General features: G+C 41.2%; 1 protein-coding gene across 1 annotated transcript in view; it reads right to left on the bottom strand.

Annotated features, from left to right (window-relative positions):
• The window catches only part of epha8 (eph receptor A8), a 527,259-nt gene that overhangs the window by 372,122 nt on the left and 136,303 nt on the right, over positions 1-18,834 (bottom strand). Inside the window, exon 3 of the mRNA XM_072245448.1 lies at positions 10,126-10,789. Coding sequence (XP_072101549.1) covers positions 10,126-10,789 — 664 coding nt within the window. The remainder of the gene's footprint in view (positions 1-10,125; positions 10,790-18,834) is intronic.

An 18,834-nucleotide genomic window follows, 5' to 3' on the forward strand; every position in this document is an offset into this window, starting at 1 on the left:
GATTTGGGTGGTGGATGTCCCTGATGATGGATGCTGCTTTCCTGTGACAATGCTCAGCAGTGGGGAGAACAGAGCATCACCAGAGAATGGGGTGGGCTGGTAATTTGGCAGGGCTGTTGTCAACTTAACATCACATAATAGTTGACTTCACCAACAACTGATTCTCCGTATTTCTATCAGATGCCTATAACTAACATCTCTTCACACTATCCAATCTGTCAAGTCATGCTAGTCACGTTAAGAATGTGTTCTCATGACTCATAATTGAAATTGGAATCAAATTAACATCTATATCATCAGGAAAGATGCCACATAATGATGTAATTTCATGGTTAATTTTTTTCAGATACAGATGGACATGGCATTAGATGTCGCAATTAGTAATGATCTAAGGGCATTAAAATATAAAGAGGTTATATTAAATAAACCAATCAAACTCATGATAAAAATTCTGTTTGCAACAGATTGCATTCACACCTTTTAATAGAATTGTGGAACCAAATAGTAGAGATATTGTTGCAGATATTTAATTATTCATGGAGCAGTGTAACATCCAAAGCCTGGTGGATAGCTAACATAATGCATTATGGAACTTGTCTAGGGAATTGCAGGCTGAGCAATTTAACCATAATGGTAGGAAAAATAATGGAATCCCTACTAAAGGAGAAACTAAAAAAAAACTGAAAGTGAGAAGGATAGTGATGAATTTTCTGTGTAGACTTCAAAAGGAAATATTTTATTTGACTAGACTTATTCAGTTGCTCGAAGAGGTTACAGGGAGTATAGATGGTGGCACAGTAGCAGTTATTATCTGGATTTTCAAGAGGGTAAAGTGGCCCATAACGGTCCAATGAATAAGAGCAGAGAGTACAATCCAGACACAAGCATCAGAATGTGTCGCCCCCGGACTTCAGGACTGAGTGCAAATTGGAAGACAAGGTTAACTATCGGCAGTGGGACGAAGTAGGTCATGGTGACCACATGAATCAGTGACAGACTGGATCCCAGGATGTTAATGTAAATAGTGTAGATGTTTTTAAAGGGAAGCTGGGTAAGGAAATGAGACAGGTGAGAATAGGGGAAAGATACTTGGGGAAAGATTGAGTGGGGCTTATGGACTGATAGGCCTGAATAGTGTTGTGCCATATCCTGTTGTAGGCGAAGAAGCTCTGCTACAGACACTTTGTAATTCTAATATTTAGCAAAGACCATTGGTTCCTTTATTGCCCAACTGTCTGAGTTATGACTATGAGGTTATTGGGAGATGAATGCTGAAAGAAGCAAAGTCTAATGGGATTGCATGGACTAATTCAAGGGGTGGACTGATCAATACAAATGGATCTCTGCATAGGGTAGTTGATATTGCATACTACCACCACTTCTTACTCATGCTTTTTCCTTAGCTGCCTCACCCCTTGAGTTTGCTTCACTAACTAGGGCAGAGGAATGGTCCATAATTGGACATAACTCAGACCAGTACTGAACAAATACTGGGCAAATAGGAACTTTCAATTCTTGTTGGAGTTAGGTAAAATTTAGTAGGTTTACATCTTATACACATGTCCCTCCTCCTGCATCAAATTATAGTTCCCAAAATTATTCCCAAATGAGGGAATGCCAAAGGCTTTGGTATCTGGATAGGTCTAACCAAAGTGAAGATAATGTAGTTTGTGACATTGTCTAAACAACGTAGGTGTTATTTCAAGTTTCTTGACCAGCACATTTCTGGATTTTCTGAAAATCAGTCTCAGTATTATCAGTGGGACCTAGCTGCTTGCAAATTCTCTTTAGTGATAATGTGGCTGCATTTTCAAAGTAATCTTTATTTAACATTTTACAATAACTGTATTAAATAATATCAGTTTTTAAAAAGCAGAAGTTTTAATAAAGATTCATCAACAAAAACATTAATTTCTCTCTCCATAAATGCCGCCGGTTGTATTGAGCATTTCCAGCATTTTCTATTTATAATGCAGTTTTATTGTATTGTGGAAACAACTTAATTGCATGTATGGAGAGAAAACAAAACTTCAATTACAAATCCTGCAATGTACTTTGATTCTAATATAGGGCAAACCATTGAATGAAAAACATTCTCAGCAACCCCAGCTTTTGCCTCTGGCAAGCTGGTCATTGAAGTCTGTGAAGGCAGCAAACACTTTCAGTTATAACTTTCTGATGAATTGAAATTCTCCAAAGTCGCCATTCATTAGTAAATGATAGTAAAGCAGAAACCTATTGTATGTAATGATTTGTAGTCTGCTACATTCTGAAATGTTGCAGTTTTCTAGTATACTACATATGATTGCTTGCTGTGCTTATCAGTATCATCCAGTACATTGTAGCTTGCTTGTTCCTCTTGATGTTATTACTGTACCTCTACATTGTAGCTTGAGATGCAGGCTTTCTCCACTGAGGTTGGGTGAGACTGCAACAAGAGATTGAGTTAAGGGTGAAATGTGAAATATTTAAGGGGAGCGTGAGAGGAAATTTTTTCACTCAGAAGATGGTGGGAGTATGGAATGAGCTGCTAGCGCAAGTGATTTCAATGTCAATGTTTAAAAGAACTTTGGGATAGGGACGTGGATAGGTGGGGTATGAAGAGCTACGGTATGGGTGCAGATCGATGGAACTAGGCAGTTTAAATGGTTCGGCATAGACCAAATGCACTGAAGGGCATTTTTGTGACTATCCCTCTGTGCAGTAGTTTACCAGAGTTCTACATTCTCCTGTGAGCTATGACTGATAGTGTCCCATATAGCAACAAAGTTTACACTGCTTGGGTATCTCAGTAACCTGAGTAGCCTGCATACAGGTAGTGCACAAAGAGTTAAACAGAGCTTTTATGTTACAGCATGGTACCTTGGTAGATCCATTTCTGCAGTGATAAATAGTTGGAAGAGATTAATAAAGATAAAAAAAAATACAAAATGATTATGGTGATTAAATGTCAAAACAAGAATAGAACCATGGCTGGTACAGTGATTAAGAAGGATTAAAAGGTTTATTTTGTTATCACCTAATGTGCTATGTCAATTTTATTGTTTTCAAAGTCTTAGAATTTAACAATTTTTGTTGAATGTCAGTTTGAATATGAGGAACATTCGTATGAGGATGAGGAGTATGTGATAACTAAAATGAAGTCCAGATCCTTCTTTGTGAAAACTGCTTGCAGTGTACATTTAGTTGTTTAATGTAACAATTTAAATCAGAGCAGCCAAACTTTCAGGAGCTGGGGAGGTCACAGTCTTTGGATTAGCCCAAGTGAGAACAGATATGGAAAATTGGGCCATGGACATGGTTCATGTGGAGCAGCTTCAGATTCCAGGGGCACTGGGACCATTTCTTGACATGAACGGCCATTTCAAGATGGATGCTTTTTAATTCCAAAGGACTGGAGTCAATGTCTTTTGGAGAGATTCACATGAGCCCAGCAGACAGCCACAGATGGTAATTGCAGTATCCAAACAACCTACAGTTCTTAGCGGCTGTAAGGACAGTGAAATCTGTTAATCTGGCAGCCTTCAAGCCTTGGTATTACTGGGCTGGGAGGTTTGCCAGACTAATGGATATTACTCCCAGTAAGAAATATCACAACACCTTCACAGAGGTACTTCAAGTACAGAGCAGATATCCTCCCAAAGTGTTAAGTAGTGAAGTCAAATTTGGTGCTCTCTAGATGATAAAATTGTTAGAAAACATGATGAAACCAAGAAGCAGGTGGGAGACACGTCTCAGTAAACAATCCAAACAAGAGCTAACTTGACTATAGCAAACAGAAAGAGAAGGCTATGTCAGGAAATATAGGGGAGATTTGACTCAAGAGTAGAGCTGTGGAGATGATTTAGTAGTAAGTGATACTTTACTAATAAACTACAAAATAACAAGCCCCAAAGGGTCACAAAACAAGAGAGAGCAGATACTTAACACGACAAGGTAACTGAAGGCTAGGAGCAACAGGTTGAGGTTCAATGGGTGAAGAAAGGACTGTGGATGAGAGCTGGGTTTAAATAGGCTGCAGGTGATGAGTTGGAAAAGAGTGGCAGGTGACTCTTGTTAGCTGGGTGGAAACCAGGGAGGTACCTGACAGGTTAAAAAGAAAATGAAGTGGGTAGCTAGAAAATAGAATTGGAGAAAGAAAAAAGACAACCTAAACAGGCATTTGAAGAGTCATGGCTAGTGAGAGGGGAGAAGGACATGGCTGGATGATCTATGAATTCAGGAGGATGGCAAAGCTGGAATAAGTAACCTTTCATAGAGAACAGTACAGTACAGGCTCTTTGGTCAATGATGATGCGCGTTTTCTTAAAGCTCTTAGATCAATTTAATGCTTCTCTACCACCTAGTCTTCCATTTTCCTTTCATCTGTAAACCTATTGAGTCTCTAGAATATCCCCAATGCATCCTCTTCTACCACCACCCTCAGCAGGCTTTTCCACCCGCTTACCACTCTCAGTGTAAAAAAAAAACTATATCTGACATCCATCCTGTACTTTCCTCCAATCAAATTAAAATTATGCAACAAAATGCTGGAGGAACTCGGCGGGTCTGGAGACTTCTATGGAAATGAATAAACAGTCACCGTTTTGGGCCAAGACTGGAAAGGGAGGGGGAAGACATCAGAGTAAAAAGGTAGGGGAGGGGTTGGAGGCTATCTTCTTTCTCCTCCCTCTACCTTTTTTATTCTGGTGCCTGAGCTATCCTCCTTCCCAACTCTCCTGGAGGTTCCGGGAGTCTCCTCCTCATTGATAGCGGCTCCCTGATGCCTGCAAATTATATACAATATCCCGGAAATCAATTTTTTTTGAGAGCGAGCAAGAGAGCGAGAGAGAGAGCGCAAGAGCGAGAGAGAGCACCATGGCAGAGTGTTCCAAAAAAAGAAAATATAAAACATACTTCACCCCAGATTACACTAAAGTGTACCCCTGACTAATAAGGGTTAAAAATAATCACAGTGTTGCTCACTGCATTGTTTGCAACAGTGAATTTTCTATTGCCCATGGTGGGTTAAGACTGTAAAAGACATGTTGAGGTGAGTTTAACAGGTGTTATTCATTCATTAGCATAGCTAACGTTATTTAAACTAGTTGGCAAGCTGCTAAAGAGCTACTCTATTGCAGACATCCCACCTCTCCTAGAAGTTCCGGGAGTCTCCCGCAAATTGATGGTGCTACCTCGCTGAAATGAGTTTTTGCAGGGTGGCATGTCTGGAGATAGAGGAGTGAAGAATACCGGACTTTCAACTCTCTTCAGATGCGTGGGGTGTATCAGAGGATTGGAGAATGGAAAACCTGATATCTGTGTTAACCTTCAATGCATGAGTTCAACTGTGGAAGAGTTTCTAGATGGAGAAGATACAATGAAAGGAGAGGACTGGAAACATTAAATTACTAAAGAAACAATCAGTATCTGAGAAGGGTTATTGAAAAAGATATGTTCTGAAACAAAGAACAAAATAAGGGCAGTTACAAGGCTGGGAATGTATTACAGAGATTCAAAGAGCCTGGGGGAAATTGAAGAGCAAATGTAGAGACAATATGTGAGAGTACATTGGCACCTGGAACAGATCATAGTGGAAGGTTTCAATATTTAGTCGGTGTCAATAGCACCGATAGGAAAGAATTCCTCAACTGCATTTGGGTGAATATTTTGCACCCTGCTTAGCAAGCTCAACTAAAGAGAAGTACAATTCCTGTCTGATTTCTGGGGAATCAGTCTGGTCACATGACTAGAATCAGTTTTGAGGAATAGTGTAAATCTCTGTTTAGAAAAGCAAAGATTATTCAGGAATTTTGTTTAGGGAAGACAATATCTAACAAAATTTACGTAAATGTTGGTGGGAATAACAAGGTGACCAACAAGGGAAGAGTGTTTTGGGTCATCTACATGGATTTCAGCAAGATGCTTGATACTGTCTATCATTGCAAGCTGCATTAGAAGGGATAATGGAAAATGAGATGGATTGCTTGTTGGTATAAATAACCTTGTTTGTTTTAATCCAGAATAAATGGGAGGCAATAGTTAGGAAGAAGCTATAAAGAATGGAAATGCACAACTAATGGTTGACCATGAGTGATAAAGCTGTTGAAGTTCATGTCTATAAATCCTGTTTGGAAAGATTAAACAACTATGGTTATTCACTTCCAAACAGAAGAGACTGAGGGAATTCCTTATAACATTAGGAGGGGCCTGAGAAAAATAAATGGTCAATATTTCCTTCAGCAAAAGATGCCAAAATGCAGGGAGCACAGATTTCTGGTGATTGGTATAAGGAATAATGGGAGATGAGGGGAGAGTTTTTCACCAGGAGGGCGGTCTGGCCTGGAAGTCACTGCCCAAATGGCTGCTGAAGGTTGAATCCCTTTTGAAATTTTAACAGTACTTCAAGAGCTACAGGGCTATGGAGGACACTTACAAGACCATGGTAGGTTTAGATGGATAGAGTCTGCTCCCTTTAGTGCATCGGTCAATGAGGAAATTATAAAAGAGAAAATGTTATGCAGAAATCGACTATGAACTGGAAATGTCTACTCATAATGATGGTGAAAATAAAGCCATTTAGAGTTTGGAGAGGGAATTGGATAAGCACCTGGTTGGAGTAATGGATGACACAATGGCACAGCTAGCGTTGTGTAAAAGACCTGACCTCTGGTATGCTGTGTAGAGTTTGTATGTTCTCCCTGTGGCTGCTGTGCTCCCTGAGATGCTCCGGTTCTGTCTAAATCCCAAAGATGTGGGTTGATAGGCTGACTGGAAAACCTAGAGAAGGATAGAGTGAGTGATAAGATAAGGGGAGAATTGAGTGAAGAAAATAAAGTAGGATTAGTGTAGGATGGGAGATGCAAGCAGAATTGAATTGAATTGACTTTACTTCTTAAATCCTTCATATGCATGAGGAGTAAAAATCTTTATTTCTCCATTTAAATGTGCAATAGTAATTTGTAATAAATAGTATGTACAACAGAACAGTCAATATGGCATAGAAATACAATTGTGTCAGTGTGAGTTAATCAGTCTGATGGCCTGGTGGAAGAAGCTGTCCCAGAGCCTGTTGGTCCTGGCTTTTATGCTGCGGTACCGGTTCCCAGAAGGTAGCAGCTGGAGCAGTTTGTGGTTGGGGTGACTCAAGACCCCAGTGATCCTTCGGGCCCTTTTTACTCACCTGCCTCTGTAAATGTCTTGAATGGTGAGAAATTCACATCTATAGAAGTGCTGGGCTGTCTGCACCACTCTCTGCAGATTCTTGCGATTGAGGGAAGTACATACCAGGCAGTGATGCAGCCAGTTAGGATGCTCTCAATTGTACCCCTGTAGAAAGTCTTTAATGATTTCAGGACTCATGCCAAACTTCTTCAACTACCTGAGGTGAAAGAGGCGCTGTTGTGCCTTTTTGATCACACAGCCAGTGTGTACAGACCACGTGAGATTATCAGTGATGTTTATGCTGAGGAACATAAAGCTGTTCACCCCCTCAACCCCAGATCCATTGATGTCAATGGGGGTTAGCCTGTCTCCATTCCTCCTGTAGTCCACAACCAGCTCTTTCATTTTTGCAACATTGAGGGAGAGGTTGTTCTCTTGACACCACTGTGTTAGGGTAATGACTTCTTCTCTGTAGGCTGTCTCGTTATTATTTGAGATTAGGCCAATCAATGTAGTATTGTCAGCAAATTTAATTAGCAGATCGGAGCTGTGGGTGGTGACACAGTCATGGGTATACAGAGAGTAAAGGAGGGGGCTTAAGACACAGCCCTGAGGGGCTCCTGTGTTGAGAGTCAGAGGGGTGGAGGTGAGGGAGCCCACTCTTACCACCTGCTGGCAATCTGACAGGAAGTCCAGGATCCAGCTGCACAAGGCAGGGTGAAGGCCGAGGTCTCTGAGCTTCTTGTCAAGCCTGAGGGAATTATGATGTTGAGTGTTGAACTATAGTCCAAGAGTAGCATTCTCACATAAGTATTCTTCTTCTCCAGATGAGTAAGGACGGTGTATAAAACTGTGGCTATTGCAACATCTGTCGACTGGTTGTGTCAGAAGGTGAATTTAGGGGTCCAGTGTGGGTGGTAGCATGCTGCAGGTGTAGTCCTTGACCAGCCTCTCAAAGCATTTGCTTATTATTGAGGTGAGTGTGACAGGACGCCAGTCATTTAGACATGTTACCTTGGTCTTTTGGGTACAGGGACAATGGTGTATGTTTTGAAGCAGGAGGGCACTCTACACTGGGACAGGGAGAGATTAAAAATGTCTGTAACGTTCTCATGTTGCTCTGACCCCAGCATCTGCAGAGTATTTTGTGTAAACACACATGCCGGTTGGGCCACGCACATCCTGAGTACCCGCCCTGGGATGCCGTCCTTTTTATAACTCTACAGCTCTGAGCGGATATTGTTTTACAAATCGCAGGTTAACAATGGCAGGATTAGGAAATAGAGTCATAGAGTACCACAGCAGGGAAGCAGGCCAAGAGCAGGTTAAAAACAGAGCCTTAATATAATCCAGCGTGACTCACACCATCTCTTCTTAAATAGCAGGCCTTCTGCATGATTAGAGAATACAATAGCCAAAGATATATGTTAAATGTAGATGCTTAGTGAGTTCACAGATGGCACAGATGTTCTGAACAGCTGTCTGCAGTTTGAAGGTTGGTTAGACTTCGACAGGTTAACACTGGAATCAGGAATCAATTAACAGGCAAGGTGTATGTTATTAAACTAAGTGTAGGTAATCTCATCATATGATTAAATCATGATGAATACTGGCAAATGGAGCAGGTGAGATAGTTTAAAATATAATTTCCTACCATCTAATGAGCAGTGAATTTTGATCTGTGCAGTGTATTTTATTTTTGTAGATCTTTCTTATAATTTTGGTGCTTCGATCTAGAATAATGAATTAATGTAGGAGATACTTAGCTTTATGATCCATTAAGCCATTTTCTCTTGTGTTAGTTTTAGATTTAGATTTTGTAGATCTTTATTTTCTACAATAAAGATAATTCAATGCAGCAATCATTCTTTCTCTCTGATAAAGGTTTTTTGCGGTTCCCTCCACACCTCGCAGATCCTTCAGAAATATTCAGACTGTAATGAAATACGTTTTCTCCTTTGAGCAACTGGTGACACACTGTGCACTGGCACTCTGCGGAAGACAAGCCCGTTTCAGCACATTTCCCCTGTAGTCACATCTTGTCACTTCATTACTCACTTTTCACCTTCACAAGAAGAAAACTGACCTCAAGCAAGTAATCGCAAAGCACTGATAAAATTCCAGAACATGCAATCCCCAGAGGTTACTTTTAATTCCTGCTAGAAATAACAAGCCTTCTGTGTAAATTGATAAACTTGCAAGATACTTCAGATAGTGATGTTTGGTACGATCTGGCAGGAAACTTCCCTTCTCTGTTGTTTTAGTCAACACTGAGTGAAATAATCATGATTGTTGGATACAGCTCAATCCACGACAGGCATAGTCCTCCCCACCAGTGAGTACATTTACACGGAGCATCGCCACAAGAAAGCAGCATCCATCATCAATAACCCCACCATCCAGGCCATGCTCTCCTCTCTACCACCACAGGCAGGAGGTGGAGAAGCCTTGGTTCCCACACCTACATGTTCAGGAACAGTTATTACCCTACAACCATAAGGCTCCTGAACTTGCATGGATGGTTTAATTCACCTCTATTCTGAACTGATTCTATGACCTACAGACTCACTCGCAGGTCTCATATTCTCAGTATTAATTTCATTTACAGTCTGTTTTTTGCAAAGATTGTTTGCTAATCTTTGTGATGTATTGTTTTTCTTAATGTTATTATGCTTTTCTTTCCTGTAAATGCCTGAAAGAAAATGAATCTGTATATGTATATGGTAACACATACATACATACTTTGATAATAAATTCACTTTGATCTTTGAACAAATAAGCTTTTAACCTTCGTGATGTCAGGCAATGCAGTGATGATGCAAATCATCATGATTCTTAGCGATTCACCTCAATCAATTGGTCTGGCAACAGATGTAAGGATGAGGTGAGGCTGAACTACTGACAGGAAGAGTTGAGAACTCCAATCCAAAGTCATCCACTAAATCACACGAGGAAGAGATTTTAAGCAGAAAAAAGTCTTACCTTGGCAACTATCTCTTTGCTCCTCATAGCCAGCACTGCAGACGCATTTCCCGATGGGAACAAGCCACTCCCCCTCTGCACTGCAATACATCTTGGGCGTATCTCGCTCTTCACTGTGGTCCACACATTGACCTTGAACTTCGACCAGGGAGGAGGAGTCAGCCCCAGTCACTGCATCTGGAAATACAGCCAAGTTCCGAATTGTGGCCGGGCATTTCTTGTAATAGACCCTCACAGACACTATGGCGATGCAAGCTCCTATGTCCTGGAAAGCCAGGTAGAAGCCTTTTTTCTTCAGTGGACCCACTCCACGAACTTCAGTGTTTAATTTCAGCTTGCGCACTCCCAGGTCCACACTGGTGAAGCTTTCATCAGCTGCCACTGTGTCAATCTTGACAAACTGGTTCTCCCACACATGAGGACCAATATCTCTGTCAGACTCAAAGTAATACAGGTTGAATGTCTCCTTGCAGGTCCCCACAACTCCTGGCATGCTGTTGCAGTCTCGGAGGGTGAACTTTATTTCTATGTATATTCGATGTGCCCCATTCCGCTGGAGCCAATTAGTCCTCAGCCAGTTGTTTTGGTTTGGCGACATGACATTGCAGACTTGATAGGTGTGGATTGGAGTGAAGAATTCATCCATCTCACTGATAGCATCCCACTGGAAAGGAAAACAATTGGATTTAATAATGCTTTTACATGTGCCTCAGAGGGGATAAAAAGTGGTTATAAAGCAGAAATACTGGAAATATCATACTCAATGTGTCAGGCAGAGAGTTAAGCAGAATTCACATTTCATGTCACTGACCCTATATTAGTATGTTTCCCAGTTCCAATATATGATTTCATTTGTATTTTGTAGGAAAGCTTAAAGCCTGCTCCAGGTCTTCATGTGGAGCTCACTGGACAGGTACCATCCACATAACCCACACTTGCATCTACATTACTCTCTGTATCTCTTGCCAGGTGTCATCACTAGGTCTCCAGATTCTGGCAATTCATTCCATCCATCCTATGGCAACTCTGAAAAAAGACCAATCCAGCGAGATGCACTCCCCTGTTCTTTCTCCATTGCCGTCAATTATTTCCTTTTTTGAACTTTTCTGTGTTAATTTTCCACGTACTCTGGAGACATTACATTGTCAATTAGGGTATCTGACCAGGAAAGAGCTATTCATCTTGCCTTTGGCTCCTATGTTAAATTCACTATATCTGTGTGCTCTGGTAACCACCATGCTTGACTGTGAAAAGAGCCCTGCTCGAATTATCCATTCTGAATCCAGTAAAATGCCATTAAATCAGCACCCTCTGGGCTTTGGTGCTTCCAGATGGGCAGATTCTTCAGAATATTGAATGCTGATTATGTTCAATGCACTTTGAATTCACTTTTGTTTTAGTTGCTTCTCAGTTGGATAGTAAATCCTCCAGTGTACGCATGTACTTTTGTGAGCACAGGAAATATGATTCAGGAAAAACCACCGAATTCCTCTCATTAGCTTGTACTGGATTTTCAAACAGTGAGACGGCAAGAGTTGTGGTTCAGACAGACCTGGAAGTTATGGCATATGTATCACTAGAACCTGATCCATATTGTAAGAGAATTTGAGCACAAAATTAAAGATATCTTCCTGCAGTTACATAGAAACACTGACTCTGGGCTCAGCACACAGAAGCAATCACAAGAATGGTGCCCCAGCACATCTTTACATTTTTAGGAGGCTCAGTTTATCACCTAACAACTTTAACAAGCCTCTTCCGATATCCTGTTGAAAGTACCCAGACTGGTGCATTATGGTATGGTGTAACAATTTATTTAGATTATTTAGAGATGCAGTCCGGAACGGGCCCTTCCGGCACAGCAACCCACCTGTTTAACCCTAGCCTAATCACAGGACAATTTGCAATGACCAATGTGGGAGGAAACCAGAGCACCCGGAGGAGACCAACGCACTTCAAGGGAGAGCGTACAAACTCCGTAAAGCAGTGGGAACTGAATCCGAGTGGCTGGTGCTGGAAATTGTTACACCGGCAGCTAAACACCCGTCTCGCACATTCTCCTGTCTTCTCCCCATCACATTTGACATTTTATCCCTAACTATGTTAAACATTTTTGTAAAAATGCCTGCTACTTGTCATCCTAATTTTATTGGTCAATGCCATCAATTTGTTAGTAATTCACTTACATTTTCATCACTTTAAGTGCTTGATCTATCACATATCAAAATTGGTGTCTGTTCCACCACCGTTAGGTTGTTTCTTCGCATGTGAAGTGTTTCTTACGTGAAGTGTTCTCGCTGTCACATTGAGGGATACACAAGATCAAAGTGGGCCTGCAAGGGTTTAATAATGTTCTAAATAGAAAGCTCACAAGGTGTATTTGAGTAGTAGACTCAGCTCAATACATCATGAACACATACCTCCTCCCTATCAGTAGAATCTACATGAAGCACTTCCTCATGAAGACCCCACCATAATGTCATCTTTCATGTGGGCAGGAGGTAGAGAAGACTGAAGTCTCACACCACCAGGTTCAAGAACTGCTACTTCCCTTAAACCATTTCCTTCTTGAACCAACATGCACAACCCAAATCACTGGTAGTGACACACAGAAAATGCTGGAGGAACTCAGTAGGTCAGGAAACATCTATGGAAAGAAGTCAACAGTCAACAATTCGGGCCAAGATCCCCCTTGTGTTTCTAGATCTCATTAGTGAGATTCAATGTCACTCGATCCGGCCACTCTGTTCTGGCCCAAGCCTTTCATTATCCTAGTGCACCACTTGCCTTTACTGGGTACTCCTTCATCCTCACACCCACCTTAGATTTTTGAGTTACAAATAAGCTGAGGTGGTTCTTCATGCTTAGTTTTGGTGGAGGGGGGGTGGGTGGTTTGACTGTAGGGAATGAGTGCTCTGACTTGGAGGATGTGGGCCAGAGTTTGTGGGGATGTTGAGGGAAGGGTTGGGGGATGGAGTTGAAGGCCTCCTGGTGAGGAAAGAGAAGGGAACCTGGCACAGAGTCTGGAGGGGTAGATGCTGGTGGCGAGAAAGCGAGAGACTGAGGGACAACCTGGTGGGGAGGGAGAGAGAGGGTGAGACCTTGCAGAGAGAGATGGTGGAAAACCTGGAAGGGGAGGGGTCTCCTTTAAAATTGCAACAATTCACATTGGCTCGGCTAAATCTTCCTCTGAAAATAGATTACTTCACGAAACAGTAATGGTGATCCTATTGCTCGGAGCAGAGCTTGAGGGAATAATCAGGCCCTGCTCTCTGGATTATCTTGTGCCAATATTTAGGTCTAATTATTAATGATAAAAACATTTAATCCAAAGGTTTTGCAAACTCCCTTTGAGCATTGTATTGGATATAAATGTGATGGTGGTTTATGAGGAGTACGGGATGGAAAGATCTCCTCACTGAGAGGCCAATTCTCTTGGCCCCAAGTGCTGACTGGGTAACTGGCTCGAAGTACTTGAAACAGTTCGGCTCACCCACTTGAAGTGATCTCAGTGATATGTCAGAAACTTCTTCAATTTATTCATCTCAAGGACACTTTATAAACTCACATTTCACAAACAAGTGACTTGCGCATATACGTGTACAGGTGTCCCCGCTTTTCGAACATTTGCTTTACGAAACCTCACTGTTACGAAAGACCTACATTAGTTCCCTGTTTTTGCTAACAAAAGGTGTTTTCACTGATATGAAGAAAGGCAGCGCGCGAAAAAAAAGCAGCACGTGATTAAAAAAGGCAGCGCGCGCCCTGAGCAGCCACTCTCCCCCGGAACTGCATTCTAGCCAGCATTGCTTAAACACGTGCCTGTAGCAGCCATTTGCAAGATGAGTTCTAAGAAAAGCTTGAAAGAGTTCGTAAGGGTGTTACACTTAACGTAAACTAGACATAATTAAGCGTTTCGATCATGGTGAACGAAGTAAGGACAAAGTGCGTTTGGCTCTTGGAAGCTGACGAAGATGATGTTGAAGAGGTTTTGGCATCCGATGACCAAGAACTGATAGATGAAGAGCTGATGCAATTGGAAGAGGAAAGGATAACGATCGAAACCAAATGAGTAATGACAAAGTACGACTTTAATTTTGAAAGGGTACTTCAGTTTAAGGCATATTTGCAGGATGGTTTGAGTGCTTACAAAGAACCGTGTGATAGAAAAATGCGCAAGGCTCAGCAGTCAAACAAGCCTTCCACATCAGCCACAGCAGACGACGAACCTCGACCTTTGACATCGAGGCGGGCAGTCACCACTGATCTGGGCCGATATTTACATGCCGGGCGGCACCTAATTAATGAGCTTGTTTATTTCGGCTTTTTTCTTAAAGATGTGCTGTGTGCCTCCCGGCTACCGCTGTACGCCTGCATTCTTCGCGGCAATGTATTGGTCGCTGCCCGGAGGGTGGGGGTCATTGCACCACCCAAACTCCGATGACTCAGCCTAACATAACAATCATCAGTGTACTCGCTGTCTTCCCGATTCCCATAAGTGATACTACACTGTACATACATTATTTTGACTTTATATCGGCAGTGTATTTTTATGTGTTATTTGGTATGATTTGGCAGCTTTGTAGCTTAAAGGTTACTGGAGAGAGTGTTTCTGCTGACGACGCTTGCGTGAGATTTTCGCTACGGAGAACAGTGCCAGCAATGATTGTGGAAAAGTATTTCTACTTTATATAGGCTGTGTATTAATCATATCATTCCTGCTTTTACTGTATGTTACTGTTATTTTAGGTTTTAAGTGTTATTTGGCATGATTTGGTAGGTTATTTTTGGGTCTGCGAACACTCACAAATTTTTCCCATATAAATAAGTGGTAATTGCTTCTTCGCTTTATGACATTCCGGCTTACGAACTGTTTCATAGGAACGCTCTATCTTCGGATGGCGGGGGAAATCTGTATTGAAAACATGACCTCTGCACAAAAGAAGTTGCAAATGCAAAGCCTGGGTAAATGACAGCTTATGTTAGACCATTTGTAAACAATCGGTGTTAAATTCCTTTTTATTTGCATTTGTGAATCACTGGTTTTCTGTAACTTTACACCCTCTTTAAAACGTAGCACTGGGTTTGTCACCTCTCCTCACTTTCTTGCGAAATGCATCATCACCCTTCCCAGCAACCTGCCCTTTTCATCAGCCTGTCAATGTCTCCCTGAAGCCTTATGCTACCCTGTAGACCTCAGAACTTCCTTTCACACTACCTGTTACTCCTTTCTCAAGGACACTCTCCTACCTTCTAACATGTCGGTATTTTCCACATTCACCTTGCTTTGTCACTGTGCTATCGAACCCGTGAACACTACCTCATTACTTTTTATTTTATTTACGTATTCTTTTGCCATACTTATTTTAGCTTAACTAGTTAATAGTCATAATGTATATGCTTTATTTCAGTTTTTATCTCTCTATTTATTTATGTATTGCATTGTATTGCTGTTGTAAATTAACAAATTTCACAACATACAAAACATATGCCGATGATATTAAGCCCGATTCTGATTTGTTTCAATGCCTTTGGTCTCTCAGAGCTCTACTTCTGCACCTTTTACTTTTTATACTCGATAGAAGAATTACTAGTCTGTTTCAATTGAATTGCCAAAAAGCATTTGCAATCCCCCTGGGATAGAGGTTTCTTTTTAACTTACTGAAATTAGGCTTCTTCAAGCTGTTTATCCAGTGGTTACAGGTAACATTTTTTTTAAAGAGGCAAAAAATGACATTGTATGTAAAAAGGTTAAGGAAAATTTGCCAGAAACACTGTTTTATCTCGTTGCAAGTCATTTGCAAAAGGAATAGTGTGAAAAGCCTGGTCGACCACCAGTGTAATATTTGTATTTCAAAAGAATGATAGAAGGCATTCAGGAAACGATAAACCCTTTCACTCTATACCACTGATAGGAATGATTGTGTTAGCTTTGTACATTAGTTGCATTTTAAACTCGAGAACTAGAATTGTGTGAAAAGTGTCAGGTAAAGCAGCTACTAAACAGCCCCAGTGACCTGGGTTCACTCCTGAGCTCTACAGGGTCTGCACATTCTCATGTGACATTGGAGGATTCCTCTTGGAGGCAAATAAGAGAAATATGGAAACACATTACGAGAAAACTCAAAAAAGCTGCAAGTACTCAGCTGCTTAATCAACATCTCATCTGGACTGAAATAGAGGTGAGAAAGCCAGTATAAAGAGGTGGGGAAAAGGGGTGTGGCTAGAGCTGGCAAGTGGCAGGTGGATCCAGGTGAGGACCCGAACTTGGTTTCACCCATAACGCCAATGCCCATTTCACTCTATAGATGCTACCTAACACACCGAGTTCCTCCAGCAGCTTATTGTTATCTCTGAGAGAGATTAACAAAGTTAATATTTCAGCTCAATGACCTTCCTTCTGAACCAATGAAATGCCATCAAACTGAAACATTCACTCAATTTCTCTCTCCACATATGCTGCCTGACCTGCTGAGTGTTTCCCGCGCTTTTCGTTTATACTCCAGATTTCCAGCATCTTCTATTTTTCAACATGAAGATGTTGCGCTCCTTCTACTGGTGTGATAGCTCCGCCAGTTGCTCGGAAAATGAATAGTCTCGATCCTCTAGGGTTTGAATTAGATTTGGTTATGTTGAAAATGTCAAATTTTAAATTTAATTTGTTTTTCTTACTTTCCTTTTCCTTTCCTTGATCTTCATCTTCCTCTGTTATTGTTCTGTCTTTATCTGCTTCACTTCTTATGCACCCTCCTTACAGCCCTCGCTGAGTTCACTCCTCACTCTTTGAGGAGTATCAGTCATGTTGTTCATGAAGTCCAGATGGCCTCACATTTCCAGCAGCTCTATCATGCACTTCTAACAGACAGTAGAGTCATTCTTGTCTGAAATTTTACGTGCAAATCACGCAAGACCTTGTAAATAACAGGAATGTTGCAATCAAAGTCCCATCTGTCATTTACAGGCAGTGGAAGGTGAAGCTCAGCCAGTTAGCTCAGTGATTCACCAACTCGTGCAAGGTTCCTTTGTTCCACAGAAGTTACTCACCAATGTTACATTCAAAAAGTGTGCATTGGTAATACGCTTTTATTTGTGTCAGGTTTGCCTCGGCTAAAAGGCATCTCAGCATCTGAGGTCGAATGTTAATTAGTCTATTCCAGGAAAAAATGGCACAATTTCACATGCTTCAGATGTAATCTTCTCTTCTGATGGGCCAGCTGGTTGTTCTCAACAGTCCCGACTTTCAGACTGTGTGTGTGTTTCTCTGCATATATTCTGCTGTAAGAAACACTAGCTTTTACATTTAAATATTCATCAGTTGCTTTTAGTGGCCCTTCATTGGTTCACCAAATAGAAACTAATTAGGAATGGTTTGCTCTAATTGGAATCTCTCTCAATAAGAAGAGGTGGTATCCATGGATCATAACGTCTTGCCTGAACATGCTGTGTGCTCCCACCAGGTAAACTCCCGCCATATGTTGCTCACAGCTAAAGACCAGGATTTCTGTGAGCTTTACCTGATCTTTGCCTTCAGTAACTATTAAGAAATCTGAAGAAATATCTATTTTTAGTGATCACCCTATATTCCAAATAGTTAAGAATAGTACATTGGGAGAATCCTTTTGCTGGAAATTTTCTCCACTTTCTATTTCACTCTATTCTCTACACTCTATTTCAAAATAGTTTTGCTTCTGTTCCCCTTCATTCTTCTCTTCTTTCCCTATTTTTTGTCCTATTGCCTCGGCATAGGACAATACAGTAATGAACGTCCCATTTGGCCCACAATGTTGTGCTGATCTTGATGTCAATTTCTGCTAAGTGTCTTCCTCTTGTGTATTATCTATTACTCTCCATTCCCCTCAAAATTATCTGCCTATCTAAAGGCCTTTTAAACTCTTCAAAGTGCCGACTCTACCACTACCCCTAGTAACTTATTCCAGTCACCTACTACTGTGTTTTTAAAAAAAAACTACCTGCCCCTCACAACACCTTTAAACTCCCACCACACCAATTGTAAAAGCATGTTGTCTGGTATTTGATATTTCTACCCTGGGGAGCAAGTTTTACCTGTCTGCACTATAATTTTAAAAACATACATCAGGTCTCCCCTCACCCTCCAATGCTCTAAAGAGAATAACCCAAGTCTGCCCTATCTTTCCTTATAACTTATACCCTTTCATCCAAGCAGCATCCTGGTAACTCCAGTACACCCTTCACAGCTTCCACATCCTTCCTATAATGGGACAACCATCTCTATTTCTTCCTCTTCTCTTTGCTCGGTTACTCTCTTATTGCTTCCGGCATCTTTCCATGAATCCATACCTTCTCCCATCCCCCTTCAATCACATTTATTTTGCAATTTAAACCGGAATAAAGTCACAGTGGATCCATGTTATTTCCTAATGGGAAAGGAGAGCTTCTATCAAGGTTAGTGTTGCTGTGAGATGGGACTTTCTGCTGTGAAATTTATCCTATTTTGCATCAACAAGAGCGCAAACTTCATTTTTTGGCCTTCATCCTCGAAATCAAGAAAGAGAAAATCTGCAGATGTTGGAAATCCAAGCAACACACACAAAATGCTGGAGGAACTCAGCAAACCAGGCAGCATCTATGGAAAAAGGACAGTACTGTACTTTTAAAAAAAGTACTTTTTTAAAAGGACTGTACTTTTTTCCCTTAGCTGCCGCCTGGCCTGCTGAGTTCATTATTTAT

Source organism: Mobula birostris, chromosome 27 (assembly GCF_030028105.1).
Source record: "Mobula birostris isolate sMobBir1 chromosome 27, sMobBir1.hap1, whole genome shotgun sequence".
In the NCBI taxonomy this organism is placed as follows: Eukaryota; Metazoa; Chordata; class Chondrichthyes; order Myliobatiformes; family Myliobatidae; genus Mobula; species Mobula birostris.